Below are 12,956 nucleotides of genomic sequence, written 5' to 3'. Positions count from 1 at the left end.
TGCAAACAGATTTGAATTCCTGTTGAAAAAGGTTGAGTAGAAGAACTTCAAAAATATAAACCAAAGGATCATCAAGAATTTAACGTTTAAAAATATTAAAATAATTTGAAAAGCAAAGTCTAATAAGTAAACAACAAGATAATGAAATTCTGGAACAGGCATATTTTCAATAAGACAAAGAGTCCGTAAGGAGATTTCATTGCCCATCTTCCTAATTTGGGCTTAATAAGCAATTTCAAGCAACTGCTCTAAAAAGATGGAAGGTCTTCAGACACACTACCAGCTTTTCAACTATGTCAGTTCACTCCAGATTTCAGTAACTTAGATACTGTTATCTTTCACCCTATTATAAGCTTAAAAAGTAACAAGCTTAATGCTTTTGTAATCTTTATGAAAACGCCATTTCCCCACTAGGAACACATTTGTGGTCCTAGGGGTACTATGTTCATATGGCCTTTAAAAGTGTACTTCCATTTTATTAAAACTTCAAGTCTGCATGTTCAAACAGATGGTTTTATTTTCTCCTCAGGACTACTTGTATTTCCATTTAATATAATTGTGCAGAAGAAATCAAACATGGTACTTGCAAGGGCAAGAAATAAGTAGTATGTGACAAAGAAGCTAGAAAGCACATTATTTCCTATATTAAATTTAAGGATATTTATTTTGTTTCCCCTGAGTAATGGGATCTTGTTATGCCTGTCAAAATTTTATAGGCTTCCCAAGGAAGACAGACAACTGCAGAAATCTGTATCATATCTGTATGTCCACTGGTTTTCCATTTCAATTTCCTATTTTAAATTCCCACCAACACTATTTGTTCCGTTATTTTAAATATGTGACAATTAAACCTATTGAATATCTCAATGTTGACTGGTTCATAATAAAAAATTAGCAATCTCTGGTATACAGAAAGCAAAACATCTAATGATTGTATCTGCATTTTTACTCAATCCCTATGTAGTAACATTTTTACTGTTGTCATAATGTATTCTGTGAAAGTTATGTATGCATAAGAGAGAAGTGCTATAGTTTTACTTGATACCTGTTTCTTCCCCATTTTTCATGGACGGAACCCATATGGTTTTTCACTCCACCTGTGAAAGATATGGAGAAGATTGTGCCATACCTCACCATAGATGAAGACAGGCTGAGAGAGTTGAGGCTGTTCAGCATGGAGAAGGGAAGGCTCCAGACAGAGCCCTCTCCAGTACCTAAAGGGGCTACAAGAGATACTAGGGAAGGTAGTGAAAGGACAATGGGAAGTGGCTTCAAATTGAAAGAGATTAGCTTTAGATTAGATGTTAGGATGAAGTTCTTGACTGTGAGGGTGATGAGGCACTGGAACAGGTTGCCCAGAGAAGCTGTGGATGCCCCATCTCTGGAAGTGCTCAAGGCCAGGCTGGATGCAACTTTGAGCAAGCTGGTCTAATGGAAGGTGTTTCTGCCCACAGCAGGGGGGTTGGAAGTAGACAATCTTTCAAGTCCCTTCCAACCTTTGCAATTCTGTGAGTATATGTGCAGAGAAGCTGCAGTTGCAGTGGTGACTGCACACAGGTACCATTCTTTCCGCATGTTGTTTTATATTGGTCCCTAAAGCCCTGTTCCTATAGAAGTTATGTTACCAGGTAGTCTGCAGTGGGACAGAGAAAGTAGAAATAGAAGACAGAAGGAGATGCCAAGCAGGGAGAAATATAAGGAAACACATAAAGATACTGCTGGTTGTGCACAAACAGGAACAAAACCAGCATGTTCACAAGAGGGGATGAGCAGCTTATATGGGTCTCCTGAAGTAAGAAAAAACAAGAAGAGGGACATGCAAGGAAGCAAGGAGGATGAAGTTCCAGTTTCTGTTAAACTTCCTTATTTTTGCCTTTAAAATGTCTAAAAGTCACTACAGTAGTTATGTGGGTCTTCAAATACTCTGAAGTTTAAATTTATGAAAAAAACCATCAAATAACTTCCATAATTAAATTCTAAAACTTCATCATTCTAAACATTTGGCCCTTAGCAACACATTACACATTTAACTGAAAATTTGCTTGTACTAGTCCAAACAGAATGAATTTGATCTGCAGAAGCAGGATGTCGTATAGGATATTGTCATCTGTAATCCATATGTACTACTTTGTGTTACATGCCTTCCCAACACTTCAGAAAGATGCAACAGGACTTTCAGGACTGAACAGTAGTAAGTCAAGTGACTAAAACACTTTCCCCTTTCATCCTCATACTTCTAAAAAACCAGATAGTGGACTGTGAGCAAGAAGACATAATGGAAAACCAATTGTAACTACAGCACAGATATTGTAAATTATCTGCTATAAATTGTTATCTGTACAGAAATATCAAAAACATTGCAAATATATAAATATTAATTACATTAATCCAAGTTTGGAACTCTTTAATTTCCAGATATAAATGGGAGATAAATTATACTAAAGCTATTGAGTCCTAATTATTGTCAGATGTGAACAGTTTTTTAATCTTGCAGTTACTAAACCAGCAAGTATTAATATTATTTTAGGCGTATTTTTGATAGAAAAGACAAAAATCATAGAAGATTGGTTGTAGGCCATAATGGTGGCTTATGAGATCACAAACCAAGTAAATGTAAATTATACAGAAGGCTAAAAGCAAGTCTGAAACTAAAGTTCCTAATTTCAAAAAGAGGAATTATAAACTAGGGGGAATAAAACCATATGCACATAAACTTAGTAGAGAAATCAAATTTAAGTTAAATGTGCAAAACCCAAAACTCATATTTCAAGTTAGCTCTTCAGAAAATATCTCTCTTTCAAGTTAGCTCTTCAGCATCTTCAGCTGGGAATATATAAGTGAGCTTAAAATAGATTTTCCTTATCAAGTACTTTAATTTAACATCCCAAAGTTGTCTTCATTTCAACAAGTTACTCCAGAGCCTGTTTCTCTTCTTGCTCTCACAACTCCACTGCACAAATGCAGCTCCTATAAATGATACTGAGTCCCTCTATCCAAGTTTAGATATATGGCATATTCATACTAGGTGTTCCACAAACACAATGTATTCTGTAGGAACTCATGAACACTTAATAAGTTTAAAATATAATAATTTAAATCACAGTTTGTATTTGAATATATCTTTATAATAGAATGGAAGCTGATTATATATTGAAGAAAGAAAAGAGAAAGGAAGCCTGCTGTACATCTAACTAAAGGGATATATAGTGGGGAAAAAGTGTAATACATTAATATTAAAGTATATTTCTGAAGGTAATTTAATTATTTTCTAGCTAAAAATGTGCTTAGTCAAATCTGCATCACTTAAGTTTACCTCCACTTTGCAATAATATTTTCTGAAAAATAATGAACAACTGATATTTAGGAACACAGTATCTATTGCCTCAGTTTTTAAAAACAAAGTTCATTTATGATTTTAAATGTTTCAGGGTCTCTGGAAAGTTTGTGACTATTTAAAAATATTAAGCCAATCAATTTGAATGTCAGAAAAAATAAAACTCAAAGCTCTGATTTCTGTTTAGTTTTAACCACAGAAAATTTTAAAAACCAGCTAATTAGTCTACTTAAGTATTTATACTCTGTTTATATACAAAAACTATATAAATAAAACCAAAGAAAACCTTCCACTAATACATAAGCTGTTCATAATTCCAAGGGGTTTAAGTTTCTTTGGCAGATGTCTTACCACCTGTAAGAGTAGCTGTTTCTTCATCTAACAGATGTCAAATAAACACAGGTTAGTAATGCCTGATTAAACTAGCTTAACATTTTTGCAAACAAAGGAACACAAAAAAGGTTCAGAAGGTAAAACTACAATACACATTCAGTAGACTTACAGCAAATAATTTCCGAGAAATACCACATTGGAAATTGAAGCAAAAAATCATTTAGAGATAACCTGAAAAACCACCTGTGATTCCTTCCATGCTAAGTGTTGTCAACAGATATTTTTAGTATATTTTTAAATACCACAACATTACATAAACTTTTGAAAGATGCAAATGATTAATATGATAGAAAGTCTGAAACAACAAAGTCCCATTAAAAACCCAAAAACCTTGAGGGGGTGGGTTGGGAAACATTCCTTGCATATTATTCTAGCAGGTTGGAAACACTGATTATGTTCTGAGAGTACACCAAGAAATTATAATTCATGTTACATAAAAACCTCCTACAATAACAGCCCAAATACTATCGGCCAAATCCTGCAGTTAAAGGTAATGAGGCACAGATTTAACAGGTAAGAGGATCAAGCTGTAACATAAAACCACCTGCCTCCACTAGAGTTGGCAATTGACGATGCTGTTCCTTCTTCTGTTTGAGTTCCAAAAATTTGCCTCTTTTCACATGCCATTTTGACAGCTCCTCTGTCAAGCTACACACTTCCTAGGTACTGTTAAATGGAAACAAACTCTTCCTAGTACTTCACAAATAACTGCTCTAATACAGTATGAAAAGAAAAATGTTAATTCCTTACTTCACAAATAGATTATTATATATGAAATATTTTAAACATAACTCTCTTAAAGCTTGTTATAGACTACCTCTATTTTCCCAGAAGAAAAAGGATGTTTATAGAAAGTTTTCTGAGGTTCTGGCACTGTTTCATTATTTTCTGTGGGTTTTTTCCTATGCTATATAGTAGGATCAATTACAGCAGTTCTTATGAATAAAACCCACAACAAGCATCAACCAAAAAACACATTACCCTGAGGATGGAGTAAACAAACACAAACCCTTCTATCACCTCTGGGATAACAGTCCCAATTGAATGCGCTAGATTAAATTATTTGGATGTTCTGAAATGTGCTGGTTTGAGGGCTCCCAGAGGGCAACATGCATCAAAAATAAGAAACACATCTGTCCTTCAGCCAAGAAAAAAAATCTCTTTCTGTCCTTCCCTCCATATTTATGCACGAGGTTCTTTTGGTACTTGGCAAACTGGGTATGACTGTCAAAGTAATCTATTAAAGCTGTCTTTTAACCTAATCTATGCAAAAATAGATTTCCACTTGAATTTGTGGGAGGGCAACAAAGTACCAGAATTTAAGAGTTCCAAGCAGGAAAAGTCACTTGAAATTAAGAACCTGTCCACCATTACAAACCTCTTAAAATATTTCCCAAATAGTTATTTCACTGTGAACTACCTTCTGAATATTTTAATTCTAAAGGAAAAAATGCCTTTTTGTCTCTTAGTCTGGTACAACTGTAGTATATTCATACACTTACAGGAAAGAAATCTCTTTCCAAAAAGGACTTTTCACGTATGAGCTCATATACAAATAACCTACTCAGTAATAACTGTTCTAGTAATGATACAAAGATAATTTTTGCTTGAGTTGATGAATAATACCAAATAATAGGCTATGATATGTCCAGAAAATGAAAAAAACCAAATCACACTCAAAACTTCACAACTCGGACCTCGTATTTTGTTTTAGCCTGCTGATTTCACTATTTGTGCCTTATGGGCAGTTTTCTGCAGAAAACTGGTAACAATAGTAGAAAACTGTAGTCAAATCAATACCTACTTCCCATAATAACTTCTTGAAGTAAAATAATATGAAGACATGAGCATGACAGCCCCTGTCAAGGAAGTAATTTTGAGAATTAAATGACATTAACAAACAGCAATTCTAAACACATTTTATGAGTGCTAAGGAGACAGCTGCTGCACCTGCAAATGACATTTAATGAATTTTCAATAAAAATTAAAATCTGCTCTAATATTTATGAAACAGAGGAATTATTTTTAAAATTTAAATTAATTGCCTAAAATGTTTTAAAGTTGCAAGCAAGTCCTAATATTTACTTTGTTTATTTTCATCTTCCTCTGGTTTTTTGAATATACAAAAGAAATATGCACTGGAAGTCCATACTGATAGACGTACTGGCACAAAAACATGCGAAGTCACATCCTGTGACAAAAAAAATTTAAGCAGAGGAAGTACTGTGTTAATAGATTGAATGACTGTTCTCTTCCTTCTTGTAATACAGAGTTAAAGTAAGGTTTTTCAGAGAAACACATTTGTGATCATTTTAAACTCCGTGTTTTAGATGTAAAATGGAGAAAACTGAACTTCTGCATCTTTGTGGGCTGTTTTGAGACTGAAGGAAAAATTAAGTTACAAACTTCTGTTCACTACAGGTAAATTTTTTTTGTTAGTGAATCCTTTTGCTGACTCCCACCTCACTATGTATTTCAAAGACATATTTCTTGTTTTTTCTTATCTCAACAGTACTCTGACACTACTTCTTCTCATTGTTTTCCACCAACACTCCATCCCACTAGTATATACACTGAACTTCTCATCCTTTCAACTTACTTTGTCTGCATGCCTTTTCCCTTGTCTTTCACATGTACCAATATTTCTCCATATTCAGTTCCTGTTGAAAAATTATCTTTGCATTTCTTCCACTGGAATTTTTAGTTGACGTACACTAACATGTACGCTGACTTTAAAACTCAGAAGTGTGTAATTTTCTTCTGTATACACCTGACAAATTATCATCTCACTTATCCTTTTTCTACACTGCACAATCCAAAGATCTTCTGTTTCTGTATTTTTCACATGATTCTAAACTTTTAATATTTTCTGTCTGCAAATTCACTTTATGGAAAGCTATGCTTTAAACAAACAGCTCCTGCACAGAGGTGTGCTCAAAACACTGCATTGAAAAAGCAATTACATACAATTGTGTAATTATATTATGAAAGTTTCTATTCTGTATTATTTTTTCCAAAGGACTGATTCTTCCCTTTGGAAATTAGCACATCAGGCTTAAAAACTGCAAAAAGAAAATATAGAAAATACTACATCAATAACACATTCCTTTCCTGTTTAACATTTCATAGAACAAGAAGAAATGACCAGGTGGTATTAACTCTAACTTCCTGTACTTTGACAAGACTACGAAATATAAATGGGTTTTTTGTTTGTTTCTTAGTTTGAGAATTAGAACCTGCATAGTAATCTTTTGGGTTAGCTCTGATGTGTGAATCAGTATCTGTTTCATTACTGTACAGTCTTTCCTATAACCTCCTTTAAATGTCTGACAATTTGAAAAAAAAAAAAGTAGGGGTAGAAGACAGAAGAGTTTGTGTTTATTTAAATCTGGATTAAAGAGTTCTTTTTCTAGTACATATTTCAGCAGCTGGAATAAATCAGGCTGAGAAAAATTACTATGACATGTCAGTGTTATCCAATGGATTATAATGGGGTTTTGTTAAATTACATGATTTACTCTCACTTCTACATCACAATTCTGACACAGTCTAGAATTCAACTACAGTAATATGTTTAAAACATAAAGCCGTAATTAATAATTTCAGGTCTCTCTCTTCATAGAAAATAAACAAGTATATTAAAAAAAAAGTAGCAGAATTAAAATAATATCTAACTACAAAGAACATAAAATAAGACTACTAACCCACAGCATGAACTGTTCCTCTATGCTTCTTTGAAATCTTGTTTGCTTTAACTATATGTAGAGCATTTTCTTTGAACTGCAGCTCACAAAGTCTTTCAAGAAGAACTGTCATTTCTTCAGTGATGGTATCCAGGTAAGTTTCATTAATAAACTTTAATGATGAGGATGGACCAATAGTTCCACTCAGTATATACAAATCCTCTTTTATCATTGAGCACAATCTGGGTATGGAACTTTGGTAACCATGAACCACCTTATCAAAATTCGTTTCACCACAACTAGACAAAATACAGTTCTGTAGAAGATCACTAACCAGTTTATTCTGCATATTTTGATACTTCATTAAGACTTCTGATTTAGGATAAAGAAACAGAAGCTGCTCTACACACTGAGTTTTAAACTCCATTTGTTGTTGCAAAGCATTTGTGTTTGCTTCTTCTTGACTTTGCAGTCTATTTACTAAAAATTGTCGAAGATGCAATCTCACGTCATCCCAAAGAGATTTCACATCCACAGCTGAATCATCCTGAATGGTATGAAGGGATGATGTTAACTCAAAAGATGTCCCGCTTGCAGTACAGGGAAATGAGACACCACACTGACTAGAGAGATCCAGAAGGAAGTGAAGTACCATTTCTTCTTGATTTTTCTCATTCTTCAGCAGATGTTGCTAACAAAGGTAAATCAGACAATATTTTAGAAATTTTTGTTAATTCTGGTTCATTAAATTAACAACTTCATACTAGATTAAAAACTGTGTTTCCAATACTAACTATCTTAACAGCAAATAAGATATGTAAGCAACAGGAATTATAAAACCTGTGAAAAACAGGATTTATATGTGAATTAATTTTCTTGTCTACCTCTGCGAATATCTCACATTTCTCTTCTCATCTTTCTTAAATCCCCAACCTCTTTTCTCAATCAGTTCTAGACCACAGTTCAACAGAAGCCCTTGGCAGCCTTTTTGTTGTGGTCACAGATACACATATTTGAAAGAAAACTGTATGAAAAATTACTTAAGATTTACACAGATAATAACATGTTTTTCTCATAAAATCAAGCAAGGAATTTATAAAATGGTCACTTTCTATGGCTCAGCAGGCAACCATCAAAAAGGCCATTCTAAGGATAAAACAGCCTTCCCAGGATTCCCTTAAAGAACTGAAACTGAGAACTTGTTAAGAATTAAAGAGGCTTAGATCACATAGGACAGAAGAATAAGCAGCTGTGTATCCCATCAAACCAAGATGCAGACTGGTTTATACTATACTGGTATATACTAACAATATAGTGACCTCTATATGCATCTATACAATATGGGTTGGAGAAGGCAGTCAGTTAACAAAGCAAATGAATAACATGGCTGCTGTTCCTTCTTCATTCAAGACTGAAGAGCTCTCTCTCAGTCCAGGGCTAGGATCTCTGACCTTAGAGCTGCTTCAGCTTCAAGAGGTCATGCAGCAAATGGAAGCTCCTCTTGTCACAGCTCAATACTATCATCACAAGAAAACTAAGTGAAATTGGTGGCATTCTTGATTTTCTTAGTTTCAGTAGGAAAGCCTTAAGTGAATGAGAATCTAGAAGCCCTCTCACTTGCTCCTTCACCTCCCATTGCTTCTCTCCAACAGAGAAAAGCATTGTGGCAAACCACCTGAGGGGGGTTCATTCCAGTCATGTCCTTTATCTGGGTCTCTGTCATAGTTTCACCCTAGCCAGCAATCAAGTCCCACACAACCATTTGCTCACTCCCCCACCGGCAGAACTGGGGAGAGAATTGGAAGGGTAAAAGCCATGAAACTCATGGGTTGAGAGACAGACAGTTTAAGAGGGAAAGCAAAAACCTGTGCACACAAGCAAAGCAAAACATGGAGTTAATTCACTGCTTCCAATAGCAGGCAGGTGTTCAGCCATATCTAGGAGAGCAGGGCCCCATCACATGTAATGGCTACTTTGGAAGACAAACACCATCACTCCAAATGTACCTGACTTCTTTCTTCTCCCCACTTTATATACTGACCATGATGTCACATGGTCTGGAATATCCGTTTGGTCAGTTTAAGTCACCTGTCCCAGCCGTGTCTCTTCCCACCTTCCCATGCACCCCCAACTTCCTCATCAGCATGGCTGCACTAAAAACAGAAAAGGCCTTGGCTCTGTCTAAGCCCTGCTCAGCAATAACAAAGACATCACACTATCAACTCTGTGTTCAGCACAAATCCAAAACATAACCCCGTACTAGCCACTTGAAACCAGCACAATCTCCAAGTCATACTCCACCCTATAAAGCAAGGCTGGTAAAGAAACCATTGCTACCTTTCACCTTCAGAATTACTGATTCATTTAACTTACAGTATTTTAAGAAATTATTAGTTTTATTTCTGTTCCCATTTTGAAAGAGTGGTAAATTATTCAAGACTGAGTATGGTATTGCACAAATATAACAAATTCTGAATGCAAAATCTTTTAATTTTTCCACTGTAGCAAGCTTTTATCAATAGATAATTATGCTTTAGAGTCACAAAAATTTTTAAAATCAGAACTCCTACTCTTTGGTCTGGATGTTTCAAACCTGTTACATAGCTTAGAGGGTTTAACCTTTCTGTTGCCCTCTGGAGTGTTTCGTGACAAAAATTATAAAATAAAACACTTTCAGTACACTACCTAATTCTGAATAACAGACTGGGAGCATGATTTCTTCTTATAAAGAAAGTCTTAAAAAAATATACTACCTATTTTTCTTCCATTTTATATCTTTATTTCAAAACAACTCTTATTAATTCTTTTTACTTACAGGCAGGAAAGACATGAAAGAATACTAAAGGAAATCAGTTGAATATCTATAAAAACATGTGCATGTAATAGAAATATGTGCAACTAGTGAAAATCTTAAATCATACACATCAATATGCATATACATAACACTGATCAGATTTTCTTCTATTATCTGCTGAAGTATTCTATAAAGTTTTGTGGCCCCAAAGAAAAATGTGTCTCAAAGTGTAAGCTGAAACCCTGATCACTAAGCACTGTGTTGAAAAGTTGCCTCTTGACACGTAGACTTCTGGACTTTAAGTGTTACTTTTTTTTTTAATGAACCATGCTCAAATACTACCTTCTGAGATGTACAAAGCAAGAGAAGCTGTCAAAACAGTGCATGGACCTGATGCCTTCGATGGTGAATCCAAATGATCTTCCAAGCAAATCCCTACTGCTGCTTTTTAAGGCAAAACAGAAATATTTTTATATATCTAAGGATTGTTTCAAGCCCTTGGTAATTTAAACTAAAGCATTAAAAATAGGAGCTTGCAGATGCCATTTTAGATTTAGTGTTACTCTGAAAGGGTACCTGAAGCGAACTTTGAAGCTCTGAAAAGTGTCATTAAGTGTCTTCAAAATTTGCCCATATTGATATAGGTTTTCAATTTAAAAATTAACCTATAAAGATGTTGCCGACACTATTCAGGAGAAAAACATCCAAATTAGTATCCAAAGGTTTGGAGAAGCATAAAAAGTTCTCTTATGAGCACAGAAAGTCAGTGACAACAATAACATACAGACAACTAGTTGCAGTTTACCAACTGGAGTACTGCCTAGAATGGAGTACTACCATATCAATAAAAGAGTACAGTAAGATGAAGGCTTGGTTAAAAAAAGAATCTGCCATTAGGAAGAGAATTTAATGAAAATGTGTTAGTGCACATATTCAGCTTTTAAATATTTAGTTACAAGACAGTACACAGAATGACAAAATTTCACCTAATTAACATTTTCAGCCATCATGAAGAAGCTCTTGGTATTTTGATAAGAGTTTAAAAATGCATGATAATATCAATAAACCTAAACACAGCACCCCAGCCAAAGCCCAAAAAGAACTTTGCAGTTTTTTAATTGTCCCAGCAGCTTAAAGGATAAACAAAATTTCTAACAAAATAAACACGCATAATGAAGAATAACAATGAATACGAGTAGAAAGCAAGTTCCTGTTACTGAATATGAATTATATATACTTAATTAAAAGCATGAAAGAAGAAATTAAGTAGTTCAATGGATAGAGATATACATTTAAGAAAGGTCAGATCATAACAATCTCATTAATGCTGAATATTACTGAAAATAGTTTACTGCAGACCTGTTTATGGAACTGAGATTATCTACTGTAAATATAACTACTTACAAACAGACTGTAGTACAGTCAGTACTACAGATACAGATAGACTTCATCTGTTATCCCATCTACACAACATGCTGGATTATCTAAGGAGCCATAAACCTGGAAATAGTGATGTCTGAGTTCCTGAGCTCCAATAATGTTTTCATGATAAACTGTGCAGAATTGAGATTTTCAGGCTTCTCACTTTGCTGTCTGTTTAGCAGCCTGCCACAGAGCCATTCTCAAGGCTTAACTGGATACTACAGCTCACAGCAAGACTGTCATGCAGTTAGTAAACTCCTGGGAAGCTGGAGAGCTAGAAAGCACATTTTGTATGAGATATTCCTGAGACGGGGACATTTTAGTGTTTTCCAAACAAATGCCGCCATCTGGTGTTCAGGCATATGGCTTAAATAGACCTTGAAGAAGGAAGTAAGCAGGGAATGGACACAAGTAAGTCATCATTGCCATGCCACCTTCTGAGGGAATTCAGTAAGGATCTAAGTGGACTAAGGAAGACTTCTGAAGGAAAGAACTTCATAGACAGCTTTTTCTGGGATTCTCTAATTTCATCTAGATTAAGTATGACATGTAGCAGTCTCTGACACCCTTGAGTGGGATTAACAACAGCATTCATACTAATCATCTTTGTCACAAGAGAACAAAATCACTCTTCACCACATGAACATTAAAGACCTGGTGTCTCTAAAAGTTACTTCCTCATTTGACACAGGTCAATATCCAGTGAAATCAAGGGTAACTGAAAGAGCAACAAGAGTTCTAAGAGTTAAAAAAACAGAAGAGGTGATTTGATGAAGCTTGTGCTCGAGCCAGAGAAAACACTTCACTTCTTTACAGTTTTCCTCTTCCTTGACAGCTAATCTTGGCCTATAAGTTATTCATGGTCTACAGCTAAAGCATGACATGGAAGTGACAAAGAATAATCACTGGATACTGTTTATATGTTTTAACCTCATATATATGTCTAATATCAAATGCACACATATATATATATATATATATTTTTTTTTTACATATAAACTTGAAAACCATAATTTAGTGAGGTATCAACCTTCACTTTCCTTGCCAATTCAATTTTCCAGACTTCCATTTCCACATATATCTTCAAATGTAAACTTTTAATAAAAATTTTGGATAAAAATACCCTCTAAAATGATGGAACTTTGCATTGAAGTGAAATTTGATTTCTTGTTGCATCTCGTTGTATAACTTGGTAGGACAAAAGTTGTAGTTCCCACATTTCTAATTGGGAAGTATAGAATCATAGAGTCATTTGAATTGGAAGGGACTTTAAAGCTCATTTAGTACAATCCTCCTACAATGAGCAGGGACATCTTCAACTAGATCAGGC

General features: G+C 34.7%; 1 protein-coding gene across 5 annotated transcripts in view; it reads right to left on the bottom strand.

Annotated features, from left to right (window-relative positions):
- Positions 1-12,956, bottom strand: part of KIAA0825 (KIAA0825 ortholog) — a 242,690-nt gene that overhangs the window by 180,188 nt on the left and 49,546 nt on the right. For all 5 annotated transcript variants that reach the window (XM_048292974.1, XM_048292976.1, XM_048292978.1 and 2 more), the window contains one exon: positions 7,432-8,101. In XM_048292974.1, coding sequence (XP_048148931.1) covers positions 7,432-8,101 — 670 coding nt within the window. The remainder of the gene's footprint in view (positions 1-7,431; positions 8,102-12,956) is intronic.

Source organism: Corvus hawaiiensis, chromosome Z (assembly GCF_020740725.1).
Source record: "Corvus hawaiiensis isolate bCorHaw1 chromosome Z, bCorHaw1.pri.cur, whole genome shotgun sequence".
In the NCBI taxonomy this organism is placed as follows: domain Eukaryota; kingdom Metazoa; phylum Chordata; class Aves; order Passeriformes; family Corvidae; genus Corvus; species Corvus hawaiiensis.
The sequence above is the reverse complement of the archived record's forward strand: the minus strand, read 5'-3'. Positions and strand labels throughout refer to the sequence as shown.